The 25,905-nt window shown below is 39.0% G+C and overlaps 1 protein-coding gene across 1 annotated transcript; it reads right to left on the reverse strand.

The window, feature by feature from the left end:
* Positions 1 to 1,046: 1,046 nt before the first annotated feature.
* LOC307102067 (killer cell lectin-like receptor 2) lies at positions 1,047 to 24,490 on the reverse strand (the record flags this gene model as incomplete). Its single annotated transcript, XM_079775521.1, has 7 exons — positions 1,047 to 1,200; positions 13,628 to 13,774; positions 14,912 to 15,015; positions 18,279 to 18,421; positions 20,885 to 21,127; positions 22,359 to 22,448; positions 24,376 to 24,490. 7 exons carry the CDS (start codon positions 24,488 to 24,490, stop codon positions 1,047 to 1,049), a joined length of 996 nt encoding a protein of 331 aa, XP_079631647.1.
* Positions 24,491 to 25,905: the final 1,415 nt, after the last annotated feature.

Here is a 25,905-nt window from a genome sequence, read left to right on the forward strand (position 1 = left end):
GGCTTCCTTTTGAACTTAAACAACCAAAACTATCTCATTATCTGGCCTCTGACCATGTCTCCATGTTCATTTTCCATCACTCTCCCCAGTATCTGTAATTTCCTCTCGGACTGGCCTCCTTTGAGATCTCAAATGCACTAAGATAGGTATTTGATCATAATTTCCATTCTTGAGAATGTTTTTTCATTTAGGTTAGTGGGAAAAAAAACATTGCAATACACAACAACAACCAAAACACAGTATCTTTTAAGCATCATTGCCACCTAGCGTAGCACATGGAACATGGCTAACCTGCAACAACCATTGTGTTTTTAAAGAAGAGCAGATTGGTATGCTAAACCAAATCAAGAAATCCATGTATAAATTAAAAGTATTATTGCAACAGGCTGGCCGACATGGCTCAGTGATTATCAACCTATGGACCAGGTCAAGGTTTGATTCCTGGTCAGGCCATATGCCTGGGTTGTGGGCTCAAGTCCCAGAGAGGGGCGTGCAGGAGGCAGCTGATCAATGATTCTCTGTCATCATTCATTTTTCTATCTCTCTCTCCCTCTCTCTTCCTCTCTGAAATGAATTTTAAAAAATACATTATTGCAGCAGTGTTCCAATAAAACTGATATTAGTTATGTAGGTCAAAAAAATACGGAAGCATGAAATTATTGGAGATGACTGCAGTGTGATGCGAACACTGCTCAATAAAGACACTGAAAAAAAAAAGAGTTTAAGAAAATCTTTTCATGGAAACCTACCATGCATGTGTTGCAGTCTCTGCCTCAGGCATGTTTACCCTTGATTGTTATTAATTTTATATATATAAATATCTATCAGCAAATAATGACTTTCTACAATATCTAAGAATAAATGGCTAATGTACAGAATGTTAGCATTTAATAAAGCATTCAAGTAGAAAGATATGATTCATGTTTGTCCTAGGCCCCCCTTCCCAATGCCACTCACAGCAAATGACAGCATGTGTTTTTATTTTCTTTGATATTAGCTTATGACTGCTATAACTACAAGAGCAAAAATAATGACAATTCAGATTTTTATATGCAAAGCGTTTCTAGAAGATCTCCAACGCCATAAAAGCCACGATATTTTCTGTCAGTGCTTCCACTGGGAAGGCCATCTGCTGATGGAGGCAATAAGCCCAGCATACAGTACCCACTTGGATTACTGTGAAGGATGGTCAGAGGAGAACTATTGGGAGAATGGGGATAAGGAACCACACATTACTGCATAAGGCATACATACAATTCCCTGGCATTAGAATAGGCCTTCCTAGATAATAAAAGGCTTATAAGTAGCAAATACTAGTATACATTGACTCTGTGTCAAATAAAGCAAGATGATCTTTCCTGTATTTTCTCTAATATAATTAATTCACAGGCCCAGGAAGAGATGATGACCTGTTTCTCTGGATGTTGGACTCAGCCTCAGAAGTCATGAGGCACATTATGAGAATTGCTCCTTTTTTTCTTTTTACCAGTAAAAAGACTAATAAGTAGTGTTTATGAATATCAGATGCAAGAATAAATATTTTGATTCGGAATAAAGAAAAATATTATAGAAGCAATGAAAGTCTGTGATTGACCATCTTCAAAAAAAATAATGAGTTCTATTTCCTTGAAGGTGTTCAAACACAATAGATAACCACTTGGCAGGGAAGTTACAGAGAAAAGTTTATAAATTAACGAGTGCCCTGGTGCACGGATTCATGCACATTAAAGGGAAATTAATTAGAAGGTGGCTGGCAGGGCAGAACTGGGAGAGACACTCCCTGGAGCCAACCTGCCATGGTCCCTCCCTGGCCATCTGCACCTGAGGTGCCACAGCTTGAAAGGCGTCTGCAGAATGAGCAGTCCCTCCAGCAGGTGGGGTCCCTTGGCCTGCACTGCGGGGATTGAGCCAAAACCAGCTCTCTAACATCCCCTGAGGGGTTCTGGATTGAGAGAGGGCAGTTCTTGGGTGAAGCACCCCAGAATAGGGCTCCCTCTTCTCTGGTTCCGGGGTGCATCACCAAAGAACCACCGCTGCCAAGTCACCGCAGCTTGGCAGCTCCTGTGTTGAGCATCTGCCCCCTGGTGGTCAGTGTGCATCATAGCTGCCAGTCAGAGGGTCTTCCCCCTGGTGGTCATTATGCATCATAGTTATTGGTTGGACAGTCAGATGGTCAGGCAGTCGCTTAGCTTTTTATATATATAGATTGGCTTGTTAAACCTGTAAAGATCCTGTTCAAACCTGTGATTTTAGGATTTTATGAAAATAGATGCTTAATAAAATCATATCACCTGTCAGAAGTTCTGGATTGTATTTTCTTCCTTTTGTCATGAGACTTCACTTCTGTGTAAATATCCCCCTCCGTCATTATTGGAAACTAAAGAAATATATTGAGATAAGATATGGGGAAAGGAGAACCATTATTGTTTCAAGAAAAAAATCACTACAATTTCTACATCCCTACAATAGCGGAATTAGTTGTCAATAAAAGTCATATTTGAGTAAATATTCTTCCTTTTTTATGAGAACTTCTTTTAAAACCCTTCTTTGGTGCAGTTTATGTTGGAATTCCTCACCATTTGTGGTCTTCTGTAAGGTTGGGGGATGCTTCTGTGCCAATGACGAAGGGAGAAATTGTTTAAATTGCAGGGAGCAAAACTATAAGGTGTTAAGACAAAAGATTATCATCTTGAAGAAGCTCTCCTACTGTGACTGGAAAATTATTAAAAGAACAGGTCAGAATACACAAAAGCAGAGCTGTAAGGGGAAATGTCAGCTGAGAAGCTGCAATTTGGCTGCCCGAGAGATTTAAGACCCTCTTATTTTGAAGCCACAAATTACAAGGGTTTCCTGTTTGTCCTGTGTTGTTGGTAATCTTCAACCATCTTGTTCTGTAGTGCACCACATTCCCTGTATACTGTACCACCAGATTAGAAGAACACAATTTGTGGCTACACTGACAATAAATCCAGAATGATCCTGATTTCTCCACCCTGTTTTTCCTATGTCCATTCCTACTAATTCAGTGTGAATTTCTTCTCCGGTGAGATGAGGAACCCATTGAAATTTGATTTTTCTCTTGTTAATCTGTCTCTGTTCCTTTGATAATTAGCCCAGAAGAACTTCGAAAACAGGAGGTCAAGTATTAATAGTTTCTGTACCACCACACAATGCAATGACATGACGTAATGTAGTCACGGTGTTGTTCCTCATTAGCAATGTGTTATGTGAAGGGAATCAAAGTTTTGCCACTCTGAAGCTGCATTTTTGTGCTTGTTTGTCCAATCTGCCCTCCCAACCAAGAATCAGAATGAAGGGGGTCAAATCTGCCTTTTAACAAACTCTTCAGATTAACCCTGTGCTCAGGAAATCTCGAGAGCCACTGCCAATAATCCACACAAGCTTGAGTCATTTGCTGGGCAGCAAGGTAAATGTAGCTGGGTTTTTTTGTTTTCTTTTGTTTTATCACTTGAATATCTAGTGCTTACCCCAGTTTTTTATACACAGTAATTGCTTAATTGATATTTCTGGAATAAAAATGAACTCTACAAATGTCCTTGTTATTTAGCTTTGAAGTACCTTTTGCGTATTTGACACTTAAAGTATACATTGCCTCACTTCTCTGTTGGTTTCATCATAATGAACACCCTGAGAGTTTTTCAAATGAAATCAGAGCTACCACTCCTCTGCTTATGCTTCTCACCCCTGGAAGACAGGTTTTTTTCATATTCACCCAAAGAAATGTCTTCTTTTTTAATGCTCACTTCTCTTCTAAGATCTCCCTGGTAAAAGCCACCAATGTATTTGCTTTGTATTGCTTTCATTCACAACAAAAGCAAACTGCTACTATGTGAGGCCATAAAATGTATCCAAATTAGGAAAGAGGGTGTAAAAACCATTTTCAGTGCAATTCGGATGAACAGACATCTATAATAATAAAAGCATAATATGCTAATTAGACAGGGCAGCCAAACTACCTTTTGGACGAAGCTGGGGCTGCGAGAGCTGAGACAAGCCACTGTGGCTGTGAGGGCCAAGCCGCTTTGCACGAATTTCGTGCATCAGGCCTCTAGTTTGTTTAATATAATCCAAAGTGGCATAATAGGGGACAAAGGAGTTTAATTGAGCAGGAAAGTGGACAGTTCATTCTAACTGGGCTGGAATATGAGCAACTGTACAAGGATGTGCCATTTACCCTAATTACCAAGAGAAAAATGGGAAGAGAAAAAGTATAGGAGGCCAAATAAAACGCGTGACTGGAGCTTGTAATGGGTAAAACACCTGCATTGAGCATAGAGGTTTCAAACCCGATAATCACTTCAGGACACTGAATCATGTCAGGGATTTTTGTGTAAAATATCTTAATTCTACTTTGAGATTCTGACAAGCACGTGGCAGATAAAATTTAAGAAGGAAAAACTGAAAACAACCGGTTCCACGCTATTGGTTTCTGATAACCATCTCTTTACATCATGAGTCAGCTCCCACCTGCTGATAATAAACTCAGTATCAGGTTCAACTTTTTTTAAGAATCAGGTTCAATTTGTATCTCCTCTTGGTCTTACTGCTACTCTAACAGATTATTATAAATAATTAACATAATACTTGCATGAAAGCATTGCGCCTACCTACCATTTTTAAATGCCTATGAGAACATAAACACTGAGTGGCCAGATTATTATGATCTCTGAACACATAATAATCTGGCCACTCAGTGTATAGCCTATATAATAAAAGGCTAATATGCAAATTGTCCCCTCACCCAAGAGTTCGACCAGCAGGCAGGCTGGCCAATCACCCATGTCCCCTCCCCCTGGCCAGGCTGGCCAGATCCCACCCATGCACGATTTCATACACTGGGCCTCTAATATATATATATACATACATACCTGAGTGGCCAGATTATTATGCGTTCAGAGATCATAATAATCTGGGCACTCAGTGTATACTTGCTTTCATATCCAGAAAAATACCCATTATTCTCGATTATTATTAGTAGTAATTACTCATAGCCTATTAAGATACTGTAAAGATATCTCAGCTAAAACTAAAGATCAGAGCTACATCACTGTCAGAGTGGAGTCAGGAAGTCAGGATTCAAACCCAACTCCAACTATTTCATTGAATAATCTTACTAAGCTCTGCTTTCATCCTCTATAAAATTATGCTAATGGTATTAGCTTATAGGTTTGTTGGAATCATAAAATGAGAAAATATATGTATATTAGTCACATATATTTCCTTGTTTTCCAGCAAGGAAAACAGAAATCTCTCTGAGTATTAAAGCGAAAGGAATTTAAGTCAGAGAATTGATGATGAAGGTACAAAGATGATGCTAAGAAACCACCCAGGAATCAATAAGAAAACAGTTTAACAATACCAGAAAGCCTCTACTACTTCCTACACTTGGAGTCAGGATCACTCACAGAAGCTAGAACCATAGAAGCTTTGTCCAAAGAGACGTAGGAATATAGAAGAAATGTAGCTGTTGCTAGGTAGGAAAATTAAAGTAGAGCAGGATTGAAATTACCCTTTCTCCCATCGGCCAATTTCCTATTGACAAAACCCACTTGAACTTGGGAGCCTGCTTTTACAGAATACATCTTATGTACCTTCTCAGATTCTCCACTGAGCTTCGTAGGTCACTCGCTTTTACACTGTTGTCCCTGCAATGATCACTTAGAGGCGAAGCTGAGTGTTCCCACTGTCTGAAGTCTACAAATGAACTGTGTGGCTCTGAACGCCATGCCCAGACCCTGAGAAGCACCACACGGAGGGTGTGAGAGCTGGATTCACCAGCAGCTGTGCATGCCAGACGTGCAGGAATGTTTTCATTTCGGATGAACTATAACCAATGGGAAACGAGATGAAATCGGCACACACACTTCCTCTCCACTCCTCCCTTCCAGGCACCCTTCACAATTACAGCGTTTCTGTGCAGCCACCTTCCCTAGAGTCCAGTGACCAGCTTTGTTTTTTTCATGGAGCAGCGGCCAGCCCAGGTATGCATCACCTGGAATTGGCTTCCCATCCTCCCGCACTGAACTTCCCTTTTTCCTCATTTTTGCTGCCCTGTCAAGCATGGAGAGCACTTCAGGTTCACCTGCGGCTTTGTTTGGTTAAGACACTGGGAAATGCAGCCTGAAGGGGTTGGCTCCCCTTCAAGGCAAAGCTGGGCGGGCAGGCGGGGAGGGGTGCGGAGGGGAGGAAGGAAGAGTTCTGAGCACAAACAGGCTGAGAGGCATATGTTCCCTCAACGCCCATAGCCATCCTCGCGTTCATATTTAAGTCTATGTAACAACTCCATGCTTCACCTACTATGAGGCACCATCTGCTATACCAAGAAAGAGGCTCTCTCCCTCTCCCCCCTCCTCCCTTCCCCCAAGGACAGATGCCGCAGGGGAGCAAAACTTAATGCCACAAAATATGTCTCTTTCTCAGGCTGATTATTTGTGAGAAACAGAAAACTCAGGAAGTATTTCATTCTCCTCCCCTTCACTGACTAAAATAATAGATGGAGGGCCTGTTCCAGGAAGAGAGCTATTATTAGAATTACTGCAAAGAGCACAGGCTGGATGTGGTGGGCTTGGGGAGGGGGGCACAGGGGGAGGAGGAGGGGGTGGGGACAGCTTGACAGGACCTGGAGATCCAAGTCCTCTCTGTGTCCCGTTGTCTGTACATGACAAGCATCCGTTTACCAAACATTTGTTTTTCCAGGAAGTACAAGATGGCACATTTTCAGGCTGGCCACAGCTTCATAAAAAAACAGCATGTGTTTTTTTAGCTATAAATTGTGTTCCTCCACTTTGAAGTCCCAGACCCCCACGCCCTTCAACTTAGCTCAGAATAACTATCAGCTTTGATTGCCTGACTTCATATTCTAATGGATCCCCCTTTCATAGATAATTAAATGTGGTTTTTGGCCTGTTAATCTGTCTCATTTCAATTTAGTCTTAGAATCTAGAAGGGTAGGAGAATTTTTTTCTTCCAACACAACACAAAACCCAAGTAGTCATTGTTTCCACTTCAAATATCAGGCCTCCAAGTGATATATAGTCACACCCATTAGCTTTAGGTTTGGACCCTCCCAGTTTTGAAATCTACAAAGAATTTTTTTAACTACTGGAAATAATAAGTTAACAAGATAACATCAATTTACAGAAAAACAGCTTTATCTCTATAAACCAACAACAAATAATTTGAAAAAAATATTAAATGTCATTTACAACAGCATCAAATATATAAATTTAAAAAAAATATGTATAAGATCTATATCCTAAAATGCACCACATTGTTGAGAGACATTAAAGAACTAACTAAATGGAAAGATAAATCATGTTCATGAATTTTAATACTCAATATTGTTAGGATATCAATTCTCCCAGATTAATCTACAGATTCAATGCAATCCCAATCAAGCAAATTATACTTTTTTTTTTTTACAAATCATCACGTGTTTTATTTTTTTTAATCATTGTTATGTGACTAAAGGTAGTAGGTATTATTCCTTCAAGTACCCAAAGGAAACTTCACCATTTTCTTAATTGAATTTATTGGAGTAACATTGGTTAATAAAATTATACAGGTTTCAGGTGTACAATTCTATAACATATCATCTGTATATTGCATTGTGTCTCCACTACCCAAAGTCAAACCTCCTTCCACAATCATACAGTCAACCCTCTCTACCCTTCACTACCCTCCCCACCCTCCTTTCCCTCTGGTAACCACTGAACTGTTGCCGTGTCTATGAGTTTTTTTTGTCTCTTGTTTGTTCATTTATTGCTTTCAGTTTATATACCACGTATGAGTGAAAGTATATGGTTCTTGACTTTCTGACATTTGATTTAGCATGATATTCTCAAGATCCATCTATGTTGTCGCAAATGGTAATATTTCATCTTTTCTTATGGCTGAGTAGTATTTCATTGTATACAGGACCACATACTCTTTATCCAGTCATCTATAGAGGGGCATGATACTTCTGTTGTTTCATTGTCTTGGTCACTGTGAATAATGATGCAATGAAAATAGGAGTGCATATATCATTACAAATAAATGTTTTCAAATTTTTCAGGTAGACACCCATAACAGGGGTTGCTGGTTCATATGGTAACTCTAATTTTTTTTGTGGGGGGCATCCATACTGCTTTCCCCAATGGCTATACCAGTTTACATTCCCACCAGCAGTGAGTGAGGGCTTCTTTTTCTCCACAACCTTTCCAACACTGTTATTACTTATCTTATTAACAGAATCTCATTGTAGTTTTGATTTGAATTTTCTTAATAGTTACTGAAGGTAAGCATCTTATCATATACTAGAGGCCTTTGTTGCACGAATTTGTGCACCAGTGGGGTTCCTCAGCCTGGCCTTCAGGATTGGACCAAAACCGGCTCTCTGACATCCCCCGAGGGGTCCTGGATTGTGAATGGGTGCAGGCCAGGCTAAGGGACCCCACTGGTGCACGATCAGGGCCAGAGAGGGACACAGGAGGATGTCCAGCCAGGGAGGGACTGCAGGAGGGCTCCAGGGCATGTCTGGTCTGTCTCACTCAGGCTCAGTCCCAATCAACCGGACCCCAGCAGCAAGCTAACCTACCAGTCAGAGTGTCTGGCTCCTGGTGGTCAGTACACATAATAGCGAGCAGTTGAGGGGCCTTAGTATATCATTTGCATATTATGCTTTGATTGGTTGAACAGCCAACCAGATGACCAGAAACAGCATATTAGGCTTTTACTCTATAAGATCTGTTCACTGTTTGAATGTCTATTGGGAGAAATGTCTGTTCAGGACCTCTGCCCCATTTTTTAATTGGGTTGTTTATTTTTTTGTTGTTGCCAATACACTTTTGAAAAAGAACAAATGTAGAAGATTAGCACATCTTATTCCAAAGCATACTGTAAAGCTACAGTATTCAGACAGTATGGTATTACTATAAGAATAAACATATAGATCACTGAGACAGAATAGAGAATCCAGAAGTAGACCCACACAGTTAGTCAATTAATTTTCTACAAAGGCACCAAAGTGATTCAATAGAGGAAAGGAAAGTCTTTCAACAGTAGTACAAAATCAACTGGATATCATCTTCTCTAATAAAATGGTAATATGCAAATTAACCATCACTCCGCTACATAAGCCATGCCCACCAGCCAAGCCACACCCACCAACCAATCAGGGTGAGCATGCAAATTAACCCCATCCAAGATGGCTACAGCCACAGAGAGCAAGGTTTCCCAGGTAACAGAGCAAGCCAAGCTTTCCATAGCCATTGCAGGCCTAAGCCTCCACTCAAGCTACAAAGTTTCAATTATAGAAGGTAAACAAATTCAAACAAATGGCGGCAGAATGGAGCTTGAGAGAGCAGGCCAGGGTTGCCCCCGGCAACAGGGGAAGCAAAGCTTTCCGCACACCCTGGCCGGGCTCACCCGCTTAAGGCAACAAAGTTTCAATTGTAGAAGATGAATTAACTGCCACAGAAATGGCTGCCACCCCAGAGAGAGCAGCAGGCTTGGCTCCGCTCCAAGCTACAAAGTTTCAATTGTAGAAGGAAAATAAATTCCAGATACCAGGGCCTCCGCTTGGGTTGCCAGGGGCCATGGCCCGCCTGCAAACTACCACAAGCCCCTCACTCAGGCCGCCCCACGCCCCAAGGGAACCCCACCCTGATCAGGGACACCATTCAGGGCAAACCAGCTGGCCACCACCCCTGTACCACGCCTCTATCCTATCTAATAAAAGAGTAATATACAGATTGATCATCACTGCAACACACAATATAGCTGCCCCCATGTGGTCAAAGATCCTGCCCCCATGTGGACACAAGATGGCCACCACAAGATGGCCAGCAGGAGAGGGCAGTTGGGAGGCACCCGGCCTGCAAGGGAGGGCAGTTGAGAGGGACCAGGCTTGCAAGGGAGGGCAGTTGGAGGTGATCAACCCTGCAGGAGAGGGCAGTTAGGGGTGACCAGGCTGGCAGAGGTGGGAAGTTGGGGGCAAACAGGCTGGCAGGGGATCAGTTAAGCATCAACCCGGCTGGCAGCGGAGTGGTTAGGGGGTGATCAGGCTGGCAGGCAGAAGCGGTTAGGGGCAATCAGGAAGGCAGGCAGGCAAGCAGTTGGGAACCAGCAGTCCTGGATTGAGAGAGGGATGTCTGACTGCCCGTTTAGGCCCGATCCCACCAGGATCGGGCCTAAACGGGCAGTCGGACATCCCTCCAGGAGTCCCAGATTGGAGAGGGTACAGGCTGGGCTGAGGGACAACCCCCCGCCGTGCACGAAATTCATGCACCGAGCTTCTAGTCCTATCTAATAAAAACGTAGTATGCAAATTAACCATCACTTTGCCATGCCCACAAACCAATCAGGAGCAAGTATGAAAATTAACCCCAACCAAGATGGATGCAGCCATGGAGCGAGCAGGAGGGAGGCTTGGGTTTCCCCAGCAATGGAGGAAGCCAAACTTTCCGCACATCCTGGCCAGCCTAGGCCTCTACTTAAGGCTACAAAGTTTCAATTATAGAAGATAAATAAATCCCAACAGAAATGGCTGCTGCCATGGAGTGAGCAGGAGGCGTGGCTCCTCTCCAGGCTACAAAGTTTCAATTGTAGAAGATAAATAAATCCCAGATACCAGGGCCTCCACTTGGGTCGCTGGGGGACGTGGCTGGCCTGCAAACCACCACAGGCCCCTCGCTCAGGCAGCCCCATGCCCCAAGGGAACCCTCACCCTGATCCAGGACACCCTTCAGGGCAAACCAGCTGGCCCCCACCCATGCACCAGGCCTCTATCCTATCTAATAAAAGACTAATATGAAGATTTATCATCACTCCAAGACACAAGATGGCTACCCCCATGTGGTCAAAGATCCTGCCCCCATGTGGACACAAGATGGCCACCACAAGATGGCCAGCAGGGCAGGGTAGTTAGGGGTGTCCAGGCCTGCAGGAGAGGGCAGTTAGGGCAAACAGGCTGGCAGGGGAGCAGTTAGGCATCAATCAGGCTGGCAGGGGAGTGGTTAGAAGGTGATCAGGCTGGCAGGCAGAAGCAGTTAGGGGCAATCAGGAAGCAAGGCAGGCAGGCAAGCAGTTGGGAGCCAGCAGTCCTGGATTGTGAGAGGGATATGCCACTGGGATCGGGCCTAAACAGGCAGTCAGACATCCCTCGAGGGGTCCCAGATTGGAGAGGGTGCAGGCTGGGCTGAGGAACACCACCACACCCACCCCACCCCCGTGCAAAAATTTCATGCACCGGGCCTCTAGTTATAGAATAACAGTGAACCCTACCCTTTTCTCACACACAAAAATTAATTTGAAATGTGTACAATCTAAGTGTATAAGTTAAAGCTATAAAACTTCTGAAAGCTAACATAAGACAAAAATCACTGTGATTTTGATATAGGCAAAGATTTTTTAGGACAATAAAAGAAAAATGATATGTTAAGCTTCATAAAAAAATTTAAAACTTCAGCCAAAACTAGTTTGATGGAGCGTCGGCCTGTGGACTGAAAGGTCCCAGGTTCGATTCCGGTCAAGGGCTTGTACCTTGGTTGCGGGCACATCCCCAGTAGGTGTGCTGCCCCAGTAGGAGGTGTGCAGGAGTCAGCTGATCTATGTCTCTCTCTCATTGATGTTTCTAACTCTCTATCCCTCTCCCTTCCTCTCTGTAAAAAAATCAATAAAATATATTTTAAAAAAATTTTTAAACTTCACCTCTTGAAAGACACTATTACGAAAATGAAAATGCAACACAAAGACTGAGAGAAACTATTTGTAATACATATATTTAACAAAGAATTTGTATCCAAATTTTATAAAGAACTCCTATAATTCTACAATAAGAAGACAGAAAACCAATTTTAAAAAGAAATGTGACAAAATATTGAATAGATACTTAACATTCAAAGATATGTAAATAGCAATAAACAAATGAAAAAATGCTTAATGTCATTATTTTTTCAGGGAAATACAAGTGAAAAACCACAATGAGATATCACTACGCACCCGTTGTTATGGCTGAAATTTAAAAGCCTGACAATAACAAGCTTTGGCGAATACATGGAGACAATTGAACTCTCATATGTTGCTACTGCAAAGGTAAAATGATGCAACCACATTGGAAAACAATCTAGATGATTCTTATAAAATTAAACATGCGCTTGCCATAGGACTCAGCAACCAACTCCTGGGTATTTAATAAAAAGAAATAAAAATGCATGTCCACACAGTTACTTGCACATAAATGTTCATGGCAGGTTTATTAATTATTGTAAAAAATTAGAAACACATCAAATGCTCATAGGTGAGTGGACAAATTGTGGTATATCTGTATAATGGAATACTACACGGTAACAAAAAGAATAATCTACTGATATGAGAAAAACTAAATTCAAAAAGATGCTGAGAAAATTCAGACAAAAAATGAGTACATGAAGTATGAAATTCTAGAATAGGCAAACTAATTTATAGTGACAGAAAGCATATCACTGCTTGCCTGGGTCCAGGTGGGTGGAAAGGGGCAAAAATGAACTTTTGGAGATGGTGAAATGTTATATATCTTGATTTGATGGTATTTAACAGGTGTATACATTTCTCAAAAACCCACTGACCTTGTGAGTTAAATGGATGCATTTTATTGCATGCAAAGTTTAACTCAATAAGGTTGATAATTATTTTTTTAATGTAAAGGTCAAGAAAGTCCATGGAAGCATTTAGAACTGTCCCAGATTAAAGGAGACTAAGGAGACATCAGGACTAAATACATTGCATGATTCTGAATATGAGGGAAACACACCTATAAATAACATTGTTGAAACAGTTGACAAAATTTAAATATGGACTGTAGACAAAAGCATAGTACTATATCAATGCTAAATTTCCTGATTTTGATAATTGTGCTATGGTTATACAAGACTAAGTTCCTGTTTTTGTAAAATATTTAGACAAAGAGACATAATGTTACTAATATATTATCAAGTGGATCAGTAAGGGGAGAGAAGGAAGGAGAGAGAGAGAGACAGTAGAGAGAGAGGGAGGAAGGGAGAGAGAGAGAGAGAGAGAGAGAGAGAGAGAGAGAGAGAACACGTAATAAAGTGCAGGTAGTAAAATGTAAACAAATGGTAACTATGAGTACAGGTTAGATGAGAGTTTCTTATACTATTGTTTTAACTACTCAGTAAGTTTGAAATTATAGCAAAATATATTTTTAAAGATGAGAGGTAAGCATCTAGATGGGGGGAAAGATAACTATTTTTTTAGTTCTTAATTGTGTTATCTCTCAAAATCAGAGGTTATTGCAATGACTTATACAACAAATAAGGAAAAGAACCAGGTACTTAAGAGTTTTCTAATTGTTTCTGTGTGTAGTTCCAGGAAAGAGAAACAGAGAATTCCACAGGTCCATTAAAGAGAAGGGTGACTACTCTCCAAAAGCAAAATCTTCCCCGCTTCTCCACAAAGAACAATGAAGTCTGATCTCTCAAATCATTGTCCAAAAGAGCATTTTCTTCTCTTACAGCTCATCTCTGTTTCTGCAGTGGACTAAGTCCTGCAGTCAAAAACATTACTTTGTTAAGTAATCACAGATCATTACAGGAAACACACTAAAAATGGCAAAATTCCATTTTACCTTATCCTCTGAGTATATTCATTTAGAAGGGAGACAATATTCTTCTCACAGATACAATTGTAGGTTTCAGAACAATCAATACTTGTTATTCTCGTTGAGGTTAAAAATGCACATTCTCCTCTCCTGTAACTTATCATTGAAATATTACTGTAAAACAGAAAACATTTGTAGTCAACTTTTACTTCTGAAGCTTACAATAGCATAAATCATAATTTTTAAGTCAGTTGCCTATAGACCAGGATTACACAAATGTTAATCATCACTGGAACATTGTCTTTGGCTCTTAATCCATCAAATAGAATCTCACTCAGCCTCTTGATTACACCCACAGTCTCCCCTTTTGTTCCACTCTGGAAAGTATTGGTCAGAAGGCAAAATTACCTTGCAATACTGCTATGGGATTATAATGTAGCAAACATGTTTTGTTACATTAAATTTTTCAGTAAAAGTGAGAGATTAAAAAGGGAAGAATTTCTATGAGACAGATAACCAAGTGTCATGTGTAAAAATTCTATAGAGAAAAAAAGTAGACTTATAATATAGTCAGAAATGAGGTTTAATCAATATTTTTATTCGCTTTGTTTACTTTTCCTTCCCAGTCCCATAGCTAATCATTAGCTAAAACATGACAATCCATTGAAAAATGTGTAAAAGCAGGACTTCTTAAGAAAAGTGGTGGATTAGGTGCCAGAAATCTTTTTATTAAAAAATAAAATAAAAGAGGCTGATTACAAAAATAATTGAAACCTTCTTGAATGATTGTATGAACTGGCAGGCATGAAGCAAATTGACACTCGGGCTAAGAGTTATTAAGTCAAGGATGGGAACCCAGAAGGGTGAGTATGCCGAATAAGGAATTCCAACCACCGTCCTAAACAGAGGACAAGCTACATAGGGATGAGATGCCAAAGGGATATATCTTCAGTATAAATAGCCTAGAATTATCCTAAACCTTAGATATAAGCAGAACACCAAAAGAACAAGCCCACTTAAGAATCCAAAATCATAAACCATCCCTCATATAATTTGCTTTTGCTGGGTTATTTTAAAATATTCAAATCTGCCGCAGGAAAAAAGGGAAAGAAACAGATAAGATAAATGACACTAAACAGCTTGTGAGGCATGGGCAGAACACATAAGAGATGTTAAACATGAGTAATGGGCAGAAGGTTCTTGTGGCCTGCGCACACTTTTTCTGTGTGAAATGAGAGAAGATACTTTTTAGAAACAGTACTTCCTACCCCAACACTGATGTTATAGTTTGGATGCATTTCAGAGACTTACATTCCAGATGTGCCCTTGTCAATCCACTCCCGTTTACTTTTCTCTTCATTAAATGACCATCCAATCCAGTAGTTACTTTTATAAGTCTGAGATTGAAGGAAGGACTGTAAAGGAATCACAACATATGTGACTAAATTTCCATCAGTTAGATGAATGGAGACGACAGGAAAAGCAGCCGGCTGAGTTGGTGGCCAGTTCTCTGCTGCTTCCCACAACATTCTGTATACCTCCTTTCTAGAAAGCTCTTTCTACCCTCATTCCTTGTATTTTCATTTTCCAACATAATTTTCTCCTAGTACATTATTTGTATCAAAAATGGCTGCAAGAGCCCTGGCTAGTTTGGCTCAATGGATAGAGCATCGGCCTGAGACTGAAGGGTCCTAGGTTCGATTCTGGTCAAGGGCACATGCCCGGGTTGCAGGCTCAATCCCCAATGGGGGACGTGCAGGAGACAGCCGATCAATGATTCTCTCTCATTATTGATGTTTCAATCTCTCTCATCCTCTCCCTTCCTCTCTGAAATATATTTTTTAAAGAAATGGCTGCAAGTGTCATAGATTATTTAAAACATGGGAAGAAATTAAAATCTAAATATTTTACAATAGGAGACATAAAATAATTTGATACATTATGAACTGATTCAAAAGCATGCTCCATAAAGATATTTAAGGATATTAAAAAAATAATTATAGCATATTTTTTAGTGAAAGAAGGAATCTTCAAAATAAATATCTATAATAATAAAAGTGTACTCATACAACTTAACAAAAGGAAGATAAACAACCCAATCAAAAAATGGACAACTGACCTAAATAAATACTTTTCGAAAGAAGACAGAAGGAAGGCCAAGAGACATGAAAACATGCTCAAAGTCACTAATTATCCAAGAGATGCAAATCAAAACAACAATGCGGTACCATCTCACACCTGTCAGAATGGCTATCATCAACAAATCAACAAATGACAAGTGCTGGCGAGGATGCGGAGAAAAAGGAACCCTCAAGCACTGCTGGTGGGAAGGCAGACTGGTGCAGCCACTATGGAGAATAGTATGGAGTTTCCTCAAAAAACTAAAAATGGAACTCCCATTTGACCCAGTGATCCCACTTCTAGGAATATATCCCAAGAAACTAGAAACACCAATCAGAAAGGATATATGCACCCCTATGTTCATAGCAGCACAATTCACCATAGCTAAGATTTGGAAACAGTCTAAGTACCCATCAGCAGATGAGTGGATTAGAAAACTGTGGTACATCTACACAATGGAATACTGTCCTGCGGTAAAAAAGAAGGAGTTCTTACCATTTGCAACAAAATGGATGAAGATGGAGAGCATTATGCTAAGTGAAATAAGCCAGGCAGAGAAAGATAAATATCACATGATCTCACTCATTTATGGAATATAATGAACAACATAAACTGATGAACAAAAACAGATCCAGAGACAGAGAAACATCGATCAGAACGTCAAACCTCAAAGAAGGTAAGGGACAGTGGGGGTAAGGGGAAGAGATCAACCAAAGGACTTACATGCATGCATATAAGCCTAACCAATGGACACAGACAACAGGGGAGTAAGGGCATGAATGGGGGGTTTGAGGGGCAATGGGGGAATGAGGACACATATGTAATACCTTAATCAATAAAGAAATTAAAAATAAATAAAATAAAATAAAAGTGTCATATGCTAATTAGACCGGACAGCTGAACGACCTTCCAGACGTCATTCTGGATGTCTTTCCAAACCAAGCCACAGTGGGGGGGGGGGGGGGGGGGCAAGGCAGAGGCAGTTAGGGGCAATTAGGCAGACAGAGGTGGTTAGGGGTGATCAGGCATGCAGGCAGAGTGGTTAGGGGCTATCAGACAGGCAGGCAGAGTGTTAGGGGTGATCAGGAAGGCAGGCAGGTGAGCGGTTAGGAGCCAGAGGTCTTGTATTGCGAGCAGATGCAGGCCATCCTCCCCGGGCCCGTGAATGAATTTTGCACACCAGGCTCCTAGTAGTAAAATAAGCATATGTGGGGAGGTGTACATTACAGCCTTCAGCCTCATAAAAGAAAACTTTGCTACAGTTTAGTAGTTGGAAGGGGTAGAGGAAAATGGGGAAGAATTTAGAAATATTTACTAGTCCAAAAATGTAAAATCAAAGTGACATATTACATAATGTCTAATTAAATGACTAAATGTGTTTTGTAAATATAGGTTTAAATTTAACTGTTTAAATGCATCAAATACAAAAAATATTTTATGTCAACATAAAATCTTCTGCATTATGATTTAAAACATCTGTTGGATTTGTCTATAAATTGTGTGAACCAGGAGGTCACAGTTTGATTCCTGGTCATGACACATGCCAGGGTTGCGTGCTCAATCCCCAGTGTAGGATATGCAAGAGGCAGCTAATCAATGATTTTTCTGTCATCATTGATGTTTCTAATTCTCACTCCTTCTCCCTTCCTCTCTGAAATCAATTAAAAACAAAACAACTTTTTTAAGACTATTGATGAAGTAAATGTTGCCTGCAGATGCAAGGAAAATCACCATGAGGCTAAAACTGTAAAACTGTTATCAGTTTTATGTTTCTCATCATTATCTCCATTTTAACAGGTGGGGGAACTGAAACTAAGAGAGGTTAAGTCATTTACCAAGGTTACCGAACTAGTAAGTGCCAGAGCTGGAATTGACCACAGGCAGTCTGCCTCCTGGATTCCTGGTAGTAACTGCTCCACCATGTTATTCCAGGATTTTTTTTAATATATTTTTTATTGCTTTTTTACAGAGAGGAAGGGAGAGGGATAGAGAGCTAGAAACATCAATCAGCTGCCTCCTGCACACCTCCTACTGGGGATGTGCCCGCAACCAAGGTATATGCCCTTGACCGGAATCGAACCTGGGACCTTTCAGTCCACAGGCCGACACTCTATCCACTGAGCCAAACCAGTCAGGGCTTATTCCAGGATTTCAGTTGTCACTTTATTGGGAGAAATAACTGCTGGTTCCAGCCTGTACGATTAAGTACTTCATCCAAAGTGAGGCATATTTCTCTGTGAGTGTTTTTCTTGAAAGAAAGATGATTGCAAAGACCCAAAATGCACCCTTAAAGAGGTTTCCACTTTGGACATATAAATGATCATGATGGATAATATGTATTGAGTGCTGAGTAAATAACAAGATCGTGTTCCCGTTAGTAGGCAGAGTCTCCTGAGAGACTCTTAACTGTACTATTTTTGCTCACTCAACAGACACAACACAAAGAATAGCTGAAGATTCCTTTTTCTGGACCCCTAGCCCTGTCCTCAATATCTTGGGTGTGAGAGTGGGAGACAAAGTCCAAGAGAATAAAAGTGAATATAATCATCCATGATACCAGTTCATCTCCATCGTCTATCTTCAAAAGAGATAATCCTTTATTTTGGCAAGTCTGTTTACATTCGTTCCAGTTTTTATTTTCAGTGGTAAACATATAACAGTTTACTCCACAACAGGACCAGAGTTCTTCATTGAGTTTGCCTATAACATATAAGGTAAAACATTAAACTTCTTGTTATCTGGCATTCTGTTAAGCATAGCAATATATCTATCAGCCTTCTATAACTAGATAAAATCTTAATAGCTAGCAATAATGATAGCCTGAGGTTCATCAAACTTCTGGAATGCCAAGAGACATTGGCACACCCATGTTCAATGTAGCATTATTCACAATAGCCAAAGATATGGAGACATCCCAAATGTCCATCAACAGATGAATGGATTTAAAAATGTGGGCTATACATACTTGAAGTACAATTCAGCCTTTCCTTTAATAGAAGGAAATCCTGCCATATGCAGCAACATGGATTAACCTTGAGGATATTATGCTAAATGAAATAAGCCAGACACAGGACAAACACTGCATGAATGCCGTTACATGAGGTATTTTCAACAGTCAAACTCAGAGAAACAGAAAGTAGCATGGTGCTTACCAGGGGCAAGTAGGAGGGAGAAATGGGTAGTTGCTCAATGGGTATAAAGCTTCAGTTATGCAAGATGAATAAATCCTAGACATCTGCTATACAACATAGTGCCTATAGTTAACAATATTGCATTGTGTACTTAAAAACTTGGTAAGAAGCCCCAGCCAGTTTGGCTCACTGGATAGAGTGTCAGCCTGAGGACTAAAGGGTCCCAGGTTTGGGCTGGTCAAGAGCACATACCTTACTTACAGGCTCCTCCCCAGACTGGGCCCTGGTCAGGGCTCATGCAGGAGGCAACCAATTGATGTGTTTTTCTCACATAGATGTTTTTCTCTGTCTTTCCCTCTCTCTGTCACTCACCCTAAAAATCAATGGAAAAATATCCTCAAGTGAGGATTTAAAAAATAAAATAAAAACTTGGTAAAAAGAGAGATTGTATGTCAAGTGTTCTTACCACAAAAATAAAAAAGGCCTATGTTCATAGCAGCACAATTTACAATAGCTAAGATCTGGAAACAGCCTAGGTGCCCATCAGCAGATGACTGGATCAGAAAACTATGGTACATCTACACAATGGAATACTATGCTGCCATAAAAAAGAAGGAATTCTTACCATTTGCAGCAACCTGGATGGAATTGGAGAACATTATGCTAAGTGAAATAAGCCAGTCAATGAAAGAAAAATTCCACATGATCTCACTCATTTATGGATAATAAAGAACACTACAAACTGATGAACAAAAAGATAGATACAGAAGCAGTAAAGCATCAAACAGACTGTCAAATTACAGCGGGAAGGTTAGGGAGAGGTGGGGGAGATAAGAGATCAACTGAAGGACTTGTATGCATGCATATAAGCATAACCAATGGACACAAAACTCTGGGGGGTGAGGGCATGTATGGAAGTTGGGGGGGCAATGGTAAGATATGTACACATATAATACCTTAATAAAAAAATAACTAAATAAAAATAAAAAAGGGACATGAGGAAAAATTGGGAGATATTACCCTAATTGTGGATCATTTTACAAGTGTATGTATATATCCGAAGTCATCAAATTGTATACATTAAATATATACAGTTTTTAAAATATTAGTAATACCTCAATAAGCTGCTTAAAGAATAATGGAATGTCTTCTAAATAAACATTATTTGGAAAATTTTTCTTTATCTCTTATGTATTTTACAATATACCAAGTTTTAAAAATATTATTGATGCTTTAATAATGGAGACAATAATTTCCACTGATTACCATGCCTAAATGAGATTAAATATGCAAAAACCCTTTGTAAACTCTAAATCCTAAACAAATATGTATTAATTGCTGATAACCAGGTCAATTCACTCCATTGTTATGCATGATAAGAGAATTTATTGTATGAAATTAATATTTTCATCTCCTGTAATTTTTTATAGGTATTACCACACAGAGTTGCACAAATATCAACACTATGACAAATCTTGCAGATGTATTGTAAGGAATACATATTGATCACAGTCGACCAAAAATCTGAAGTCAAGGCAGAATGGAAAAACAAGACAGGCAAACACACACATGCGCACACACACACACACACACACACACACACACAATTATCTTTACAACAGCATCCAAATAGAAGGCTTTATGCCCATTGCAGCCTATGTCTATTTTTATTGATAGCATCTACTTCAGCAATAAAGTAGAAGTGACTAATTTGCCTACAAGTTCAGAATAATCTGAATTTTCAGGGGAGCTAACATATTATTTCACCTTCTGGAAACAGTAGGTGAACTGCCATTAACTTTTGGGGAATAGAGAAGACTGCTAATCTAAACATGGCTCCTGGGGTCTCAAACCCATATTCAAAATAAGCAATCTCAAATACCCATATTATTTCTAAGAGGCATAAATTAAATTTCCCCAGTAGACCTAGATAACTACTAGCATATATCACAAGCCTGTTATTAACTTTGACGCTTCTGAAGAAGAAATAATGAAAAATCATGCAGTCTCTCACTGAAGAGTTCCTTCATACCTGTATTTTGCAAAGATTTTGAAGAGATTTTCTTTTTTCTATGACATGTCTTCTCTTCTATTAATGGTGAGACCGGTTTCGTTTCCCACTGAACTGTTTTATCTTTGAGAATGTCAGACACTAGAGTCTTATTTGCCAAAAGTTGCTTTGTTAAGTAGTTGTCATTTTGCAAAATGTGGTACTTTTGTTTGAGGTTTTGTAGAATTTCATCTTGTTGATGTTTTTCTTGATTATACTGAAAAACTAAAATTAATAGAATAGATAAAATGCAAAACTATACTCAGAATGCTTAAATGCTGAAAGTATAGAGAAAAAATCTCACTTCGACAATCAACCCATTTCATTACTCTAATTAGCAATTTGACATTTAGAAAGTAACACCTCAGTAAGTTGATGATACAAGTGAAAATATCAAACTTCTCACTGTTAGCAATTTAAGTCTAGAATAAATAAAATAATAGATCTGAATAAAATTATGATAGCAACACCTTACCATTCAGTTTAGTTTCATTTTGATAGTTAGCACATTATTTAAAAATAGGTACCAAAGTAAAAATCAGTTAGCAAACTTTTAGCAACACATCTTCTGAGTATGAAAATCTGCACTAAGACACATGAAGAAATAGCACCATTATTATTAAATAGGATAAACATAGGAAAAAAGGAGGAAGATCCCAATATGTCACTTTATCTGAGTGTAATAGATTACTGATTTTCTCTATAAAGATATCAAGAAATTCAAATAAAAAATAAAAGTTGATGGACTCAAGATTCCAACATCTATGTACAGAATCAATCTAAATTTTTACTAAATCATTTCTTCATTGTATTCTTTTTAGCTTTATTTTAATTGTTGACACTATTATAAATGTCCCCTTACCTCCCTCCCCCCACCTCTTTGCCCACCTCCACCCAGCCACCACCCCCCTTCCCTCTGGCTATCGCCACACTGTTGTCTGTGTCTATGGGTTATGCATATATGTTCTTTGGCTAACCTCTTCACCTTCTTTCATCCACCACCCTAATCCTCCCCCCCCCCCCCTGACAGCTGTTAGTCTATTCCATGTATCCATGCCTCTGTTTCTATTTGGTTCATCAGTTTAGTTTGTTCATCACAGTCCACATGTAAGTGAGATCATAGAACAATAAAAGAAAGTCATAATTTATTTCAAACAGTTGTTTCTTAAAGAATGTTTATCTGAGAGTCACAATGATCGAAACTCGGAACGCAGAATATTACTAAGTCCTGTATCAAAAGGAATATTACCTGTATGATAAAGAATGAGACTGCAGCGTCATTGAAATAGGTAAGGGAAATGAAAATAATACTGTGATGTGTCTAGGAAAAAATCACCAAGAAAAAGTCATCTGAAACATTCCCTTATGATATCCAGGGAACAATTGATTGTTAATAACTGCAAAATTGGTGACTAGTGTTATTACTCAGACTCAAAGAATGTATTTAGTTACTTACACATTGTTCCCAACACTATGATTGTCATGATTAGAAGTAAACAGAGGATCCCAAGAGCCACTGCAATGAGACGCCAGGGTACTGAAAACTCTTTAAAGAAAGAAGAAAATATAATCAGCAGGATATATATATATATATATATAATTTCATGTGTGGTAAAATATAATTTAATCTACATGTAATTTAAGATAAGTCATAATCCACTTGCATAGTCCAGGATATATCATACATTTAAGAACATTAAATAAAAAATTTTTAAATTAAAAAAAATCACCAAAAGTAGAGCTTGGCCCACTACTAACCTTTACTGGGACACCATTTGCAACAAAGGGACAAATGTTTTCTAAAAATTTTACAAAATTATATCATACAAATTGATCTAAATCTGTAATCTAGTAGTTACAATTTTAAAGTTTCAAGTTTCTGACTGGCATACACCCATGGCAGAAATCCTACACACAAAAACAGTTCTACAGGATTTCAAAAGTACAGGTGGCAGCCCTAGCTGGTTTGGCTCAATGGATAGAGCGTTGGCCTGTGGACTGAAGGGTCCCAGGTTCAATTCCAGTCAAGGGCACATACCTTGGTTGTGGGCACATCCCCAGTAGGGAGTGTGCAGGAGGCAGCTGATTGATGTTTCTCTCTGACCGATGTTTCTAACTCTCTATCCCTCTCCTTCTCCTTCTCCCTTCCTCTCTGTAAAAAATCAATAAAATATATTTTTTTAGAAAGTACAGGTGACAGTAGACACAGCACACATTTATGAGAATCCACACTAGTGTGTGTACTACTTGAGGTGATCATAACTAATCGTGAAGAAGAAAAGAAAGCAGTCAGTATTCTTTTTTTTTTTAATATATATATACTAGAGGCCCCTATGCACGAAATTCGTGCAAAGACCTTGGCCCTCGCCGTTGCCACAGCCGCCTCTGCCTCAGCCCCTGCCTGCCGAGGCTTTGTCCAGAAGGAAGGATTCCAGAAGTTTGTCTGGTCTAATTAGCATATTAGGCTTTTATTAGTATAGATTTATTATTTTAGAGAGAAGGAGGGGGAGGGAGAAATAGAAACATGGTTAGGAAAGAAACATCAATTGGCAAACCCCTACTAGGGGTAGAGCCACACCCCAGGCATGTGCCCAGACCGGGAATTGAACCATGACCTCCTGGTTCAGGGGCCAGTGCTTAACCACTGAGTCACATCGGCCGGGCACAGTCAATATTCTTGAGAAATTGGTAGCCAATAGTGGATATTCTGAAGCTGCAAAGGTGATTGGGATCCATTCTTAAAGATATTTCTAGAAATCAACTTTCCTTTCTTTCTCATCTACTTTATTTTTCACTAGACAATGCTATATTTAGCCTCCTACACTTGTGTCCTTAATATCTGAAAGCTGTATCTCTTACCATCACTATATTAAAATAGTAAAAGTTATTCTCAATTTAAAGTTTAATTGTGACAATATTTGAGAGAAAGAGAGAATAGAAAAATTAGAATGCGCCTTTTGATTTTAACATATTTGCAGCTTCATTGCCATCAAGGTTTGGTAAATATTTAAAGCACTTAAAATATCTTTTGTCTGAATAAAATCATATTTTTCATCTCTTAAATGTTTCTTAGACTTTTATTTGTCTAAGAAATTCAATGTTTTCTTGAGATTCTACTTTTATTTTTTTTATCCTCACCGAGGATATTTTTTTATTTTTTGATTTGAGAGAGAGGAGAGAGAAATGTTTATTAGTTGTCTCCCATACACGGTCCACTGGAAATCGAGCCCAAAACCTTTTGGTGTACGGGACAACACTCCAACAAACAGAGGCATCGAGCCAGGGATTAAAGGCCTCAAAAATTCCTTGACCAAATTTGAATGAAAATATTCTATTAGCTCTGTTCTACTACTACAAAACTTATGGTTTTTTATTACCATCTGAGAACCTGAAGTACAGATAAAAACATTTTTTCAAGCTTCAAGCATTTGACAAGCCATAAGAACGGGTGAATCCAAATGCTTAAAACATACCTTTGCCATTAATTTTCCCAGGCCTTTGAGTACCACCAGGCCTTAATGTATTTTGTGGCTCTGAAGGACCCTGAAGAAATGCAGGGGTTAAATAAATTACTTCCTGATCGCTCATCTCTAGAGTACAAAGAGAAAAATGTTTTGCATTAAAACCTTGCATCAGGAGGATTTCTGTGTAAAGAAAATGTAAAATGTTAGTCTATAAGACATGCCAGAAATGAGAGGTATGTGTGTATGTCTGCCTGTGATATGAATGTGTATTCGTTAACTAATTGGAATGGCTAAAGCACATAAGCTGAGACTGATTTATATAAGAAATTTATATAATATTACACCCATAATTATTAGAAAATATGAAAAAAATTAATATTTATCAATAGATTGAATAGGCTGGGTCCTATTCACCTACCCAGTCTAGCTCAAAATGTTCAACATATACATACAATTGTTAGCCAAAATTGGTACCATCCCAAATGACTGAAACACCTTTAAAATTATCAATTTAAAACACCAAAATTCTACATTTTTTAAATTCTGAAAATATAAATATCTTGACTTTAAAAACCATTATTCACTGTTCAACTCTGCATATAAATTGCTTAAAAGTTCACTCGTTCTATTCAATTATAACATAACTCGATCAAAGTGTATCTCAAGAATTATTTGAGAGTTAACCTTGCAGATTGGTTAACATTTCAGATTCCAGCGCCCCATGCAAGATATGCTGAATAAAAATCTCAGGTTGGAGCCAAACACCTGCATTTTTAATCCCAAATGACTGCATGTACATTAAAATTCTAGAAATAATCTTCCTGTGTATTATACTGCCTGAGAGGTCTATGTTAAAATAAAAAATTTTAAAGGCAGTCATTAGGTAATATCTGTAAAGAATTTAATTTATTAATGAATATCAATATTAAAAAGGAACTGTTAAATAATAAATATTTTAAATGTACCTTGCTCCTTGCATTAATCCATGTGAAAAGTGATATACAAGAAACAGATAGTATGAAAAACAAATTGCCTATGTAGCTCTGTTCTTTTACATTTTTATTTTAATTTACAAAATTTTCTAGACTTCACTATTCACATTTTCTCCAATTTCCTAAGGAAAGGGGGTATTTTCTATTACAGAATCCTTCAAGATGGAATCGATACCATGCAAATCATTCAGTCCACATTAAATGTGAATGCTGAACTAGTTTTCACATTCCCTTCAGAGATGATGTAGTTGTAACGCAATCGAGATTGCTTTCCTAATCAATGCCATACTCATGTCTAGTCATCTGTAATTGATAAAATAACATATTCCTAAAATCCTAGTTTATTAGATTGTTTTCTTTATAAGGAGGACTAATAGGGTACTCGGGTCAAGCACTGAGGCATTAGCAGTAAATGTTACCTGTGTCTGTGGATGTAGGGATGCAGGTGGAAAAAGCTGGCCCAAAAATGAGGTGGAAGATGTTAGCGTTTCCAACCCTGGATCCTCGAGTGCATAAGGGGCTGTAAGATGGAAGGCAGCAGTGAATC

Source organism: Cnephaeus nilssonii, assembly GCF_951640355.1.
Source record: "Cnephaeus nilssonii genome assembly, chromosome: 6".
NCBI lineage: Eukaryota > Metazoa > Chordata > Mammalia > Chiroptera > Vespertilionidae > Cnephaeus > Cnephaeus nilssonii.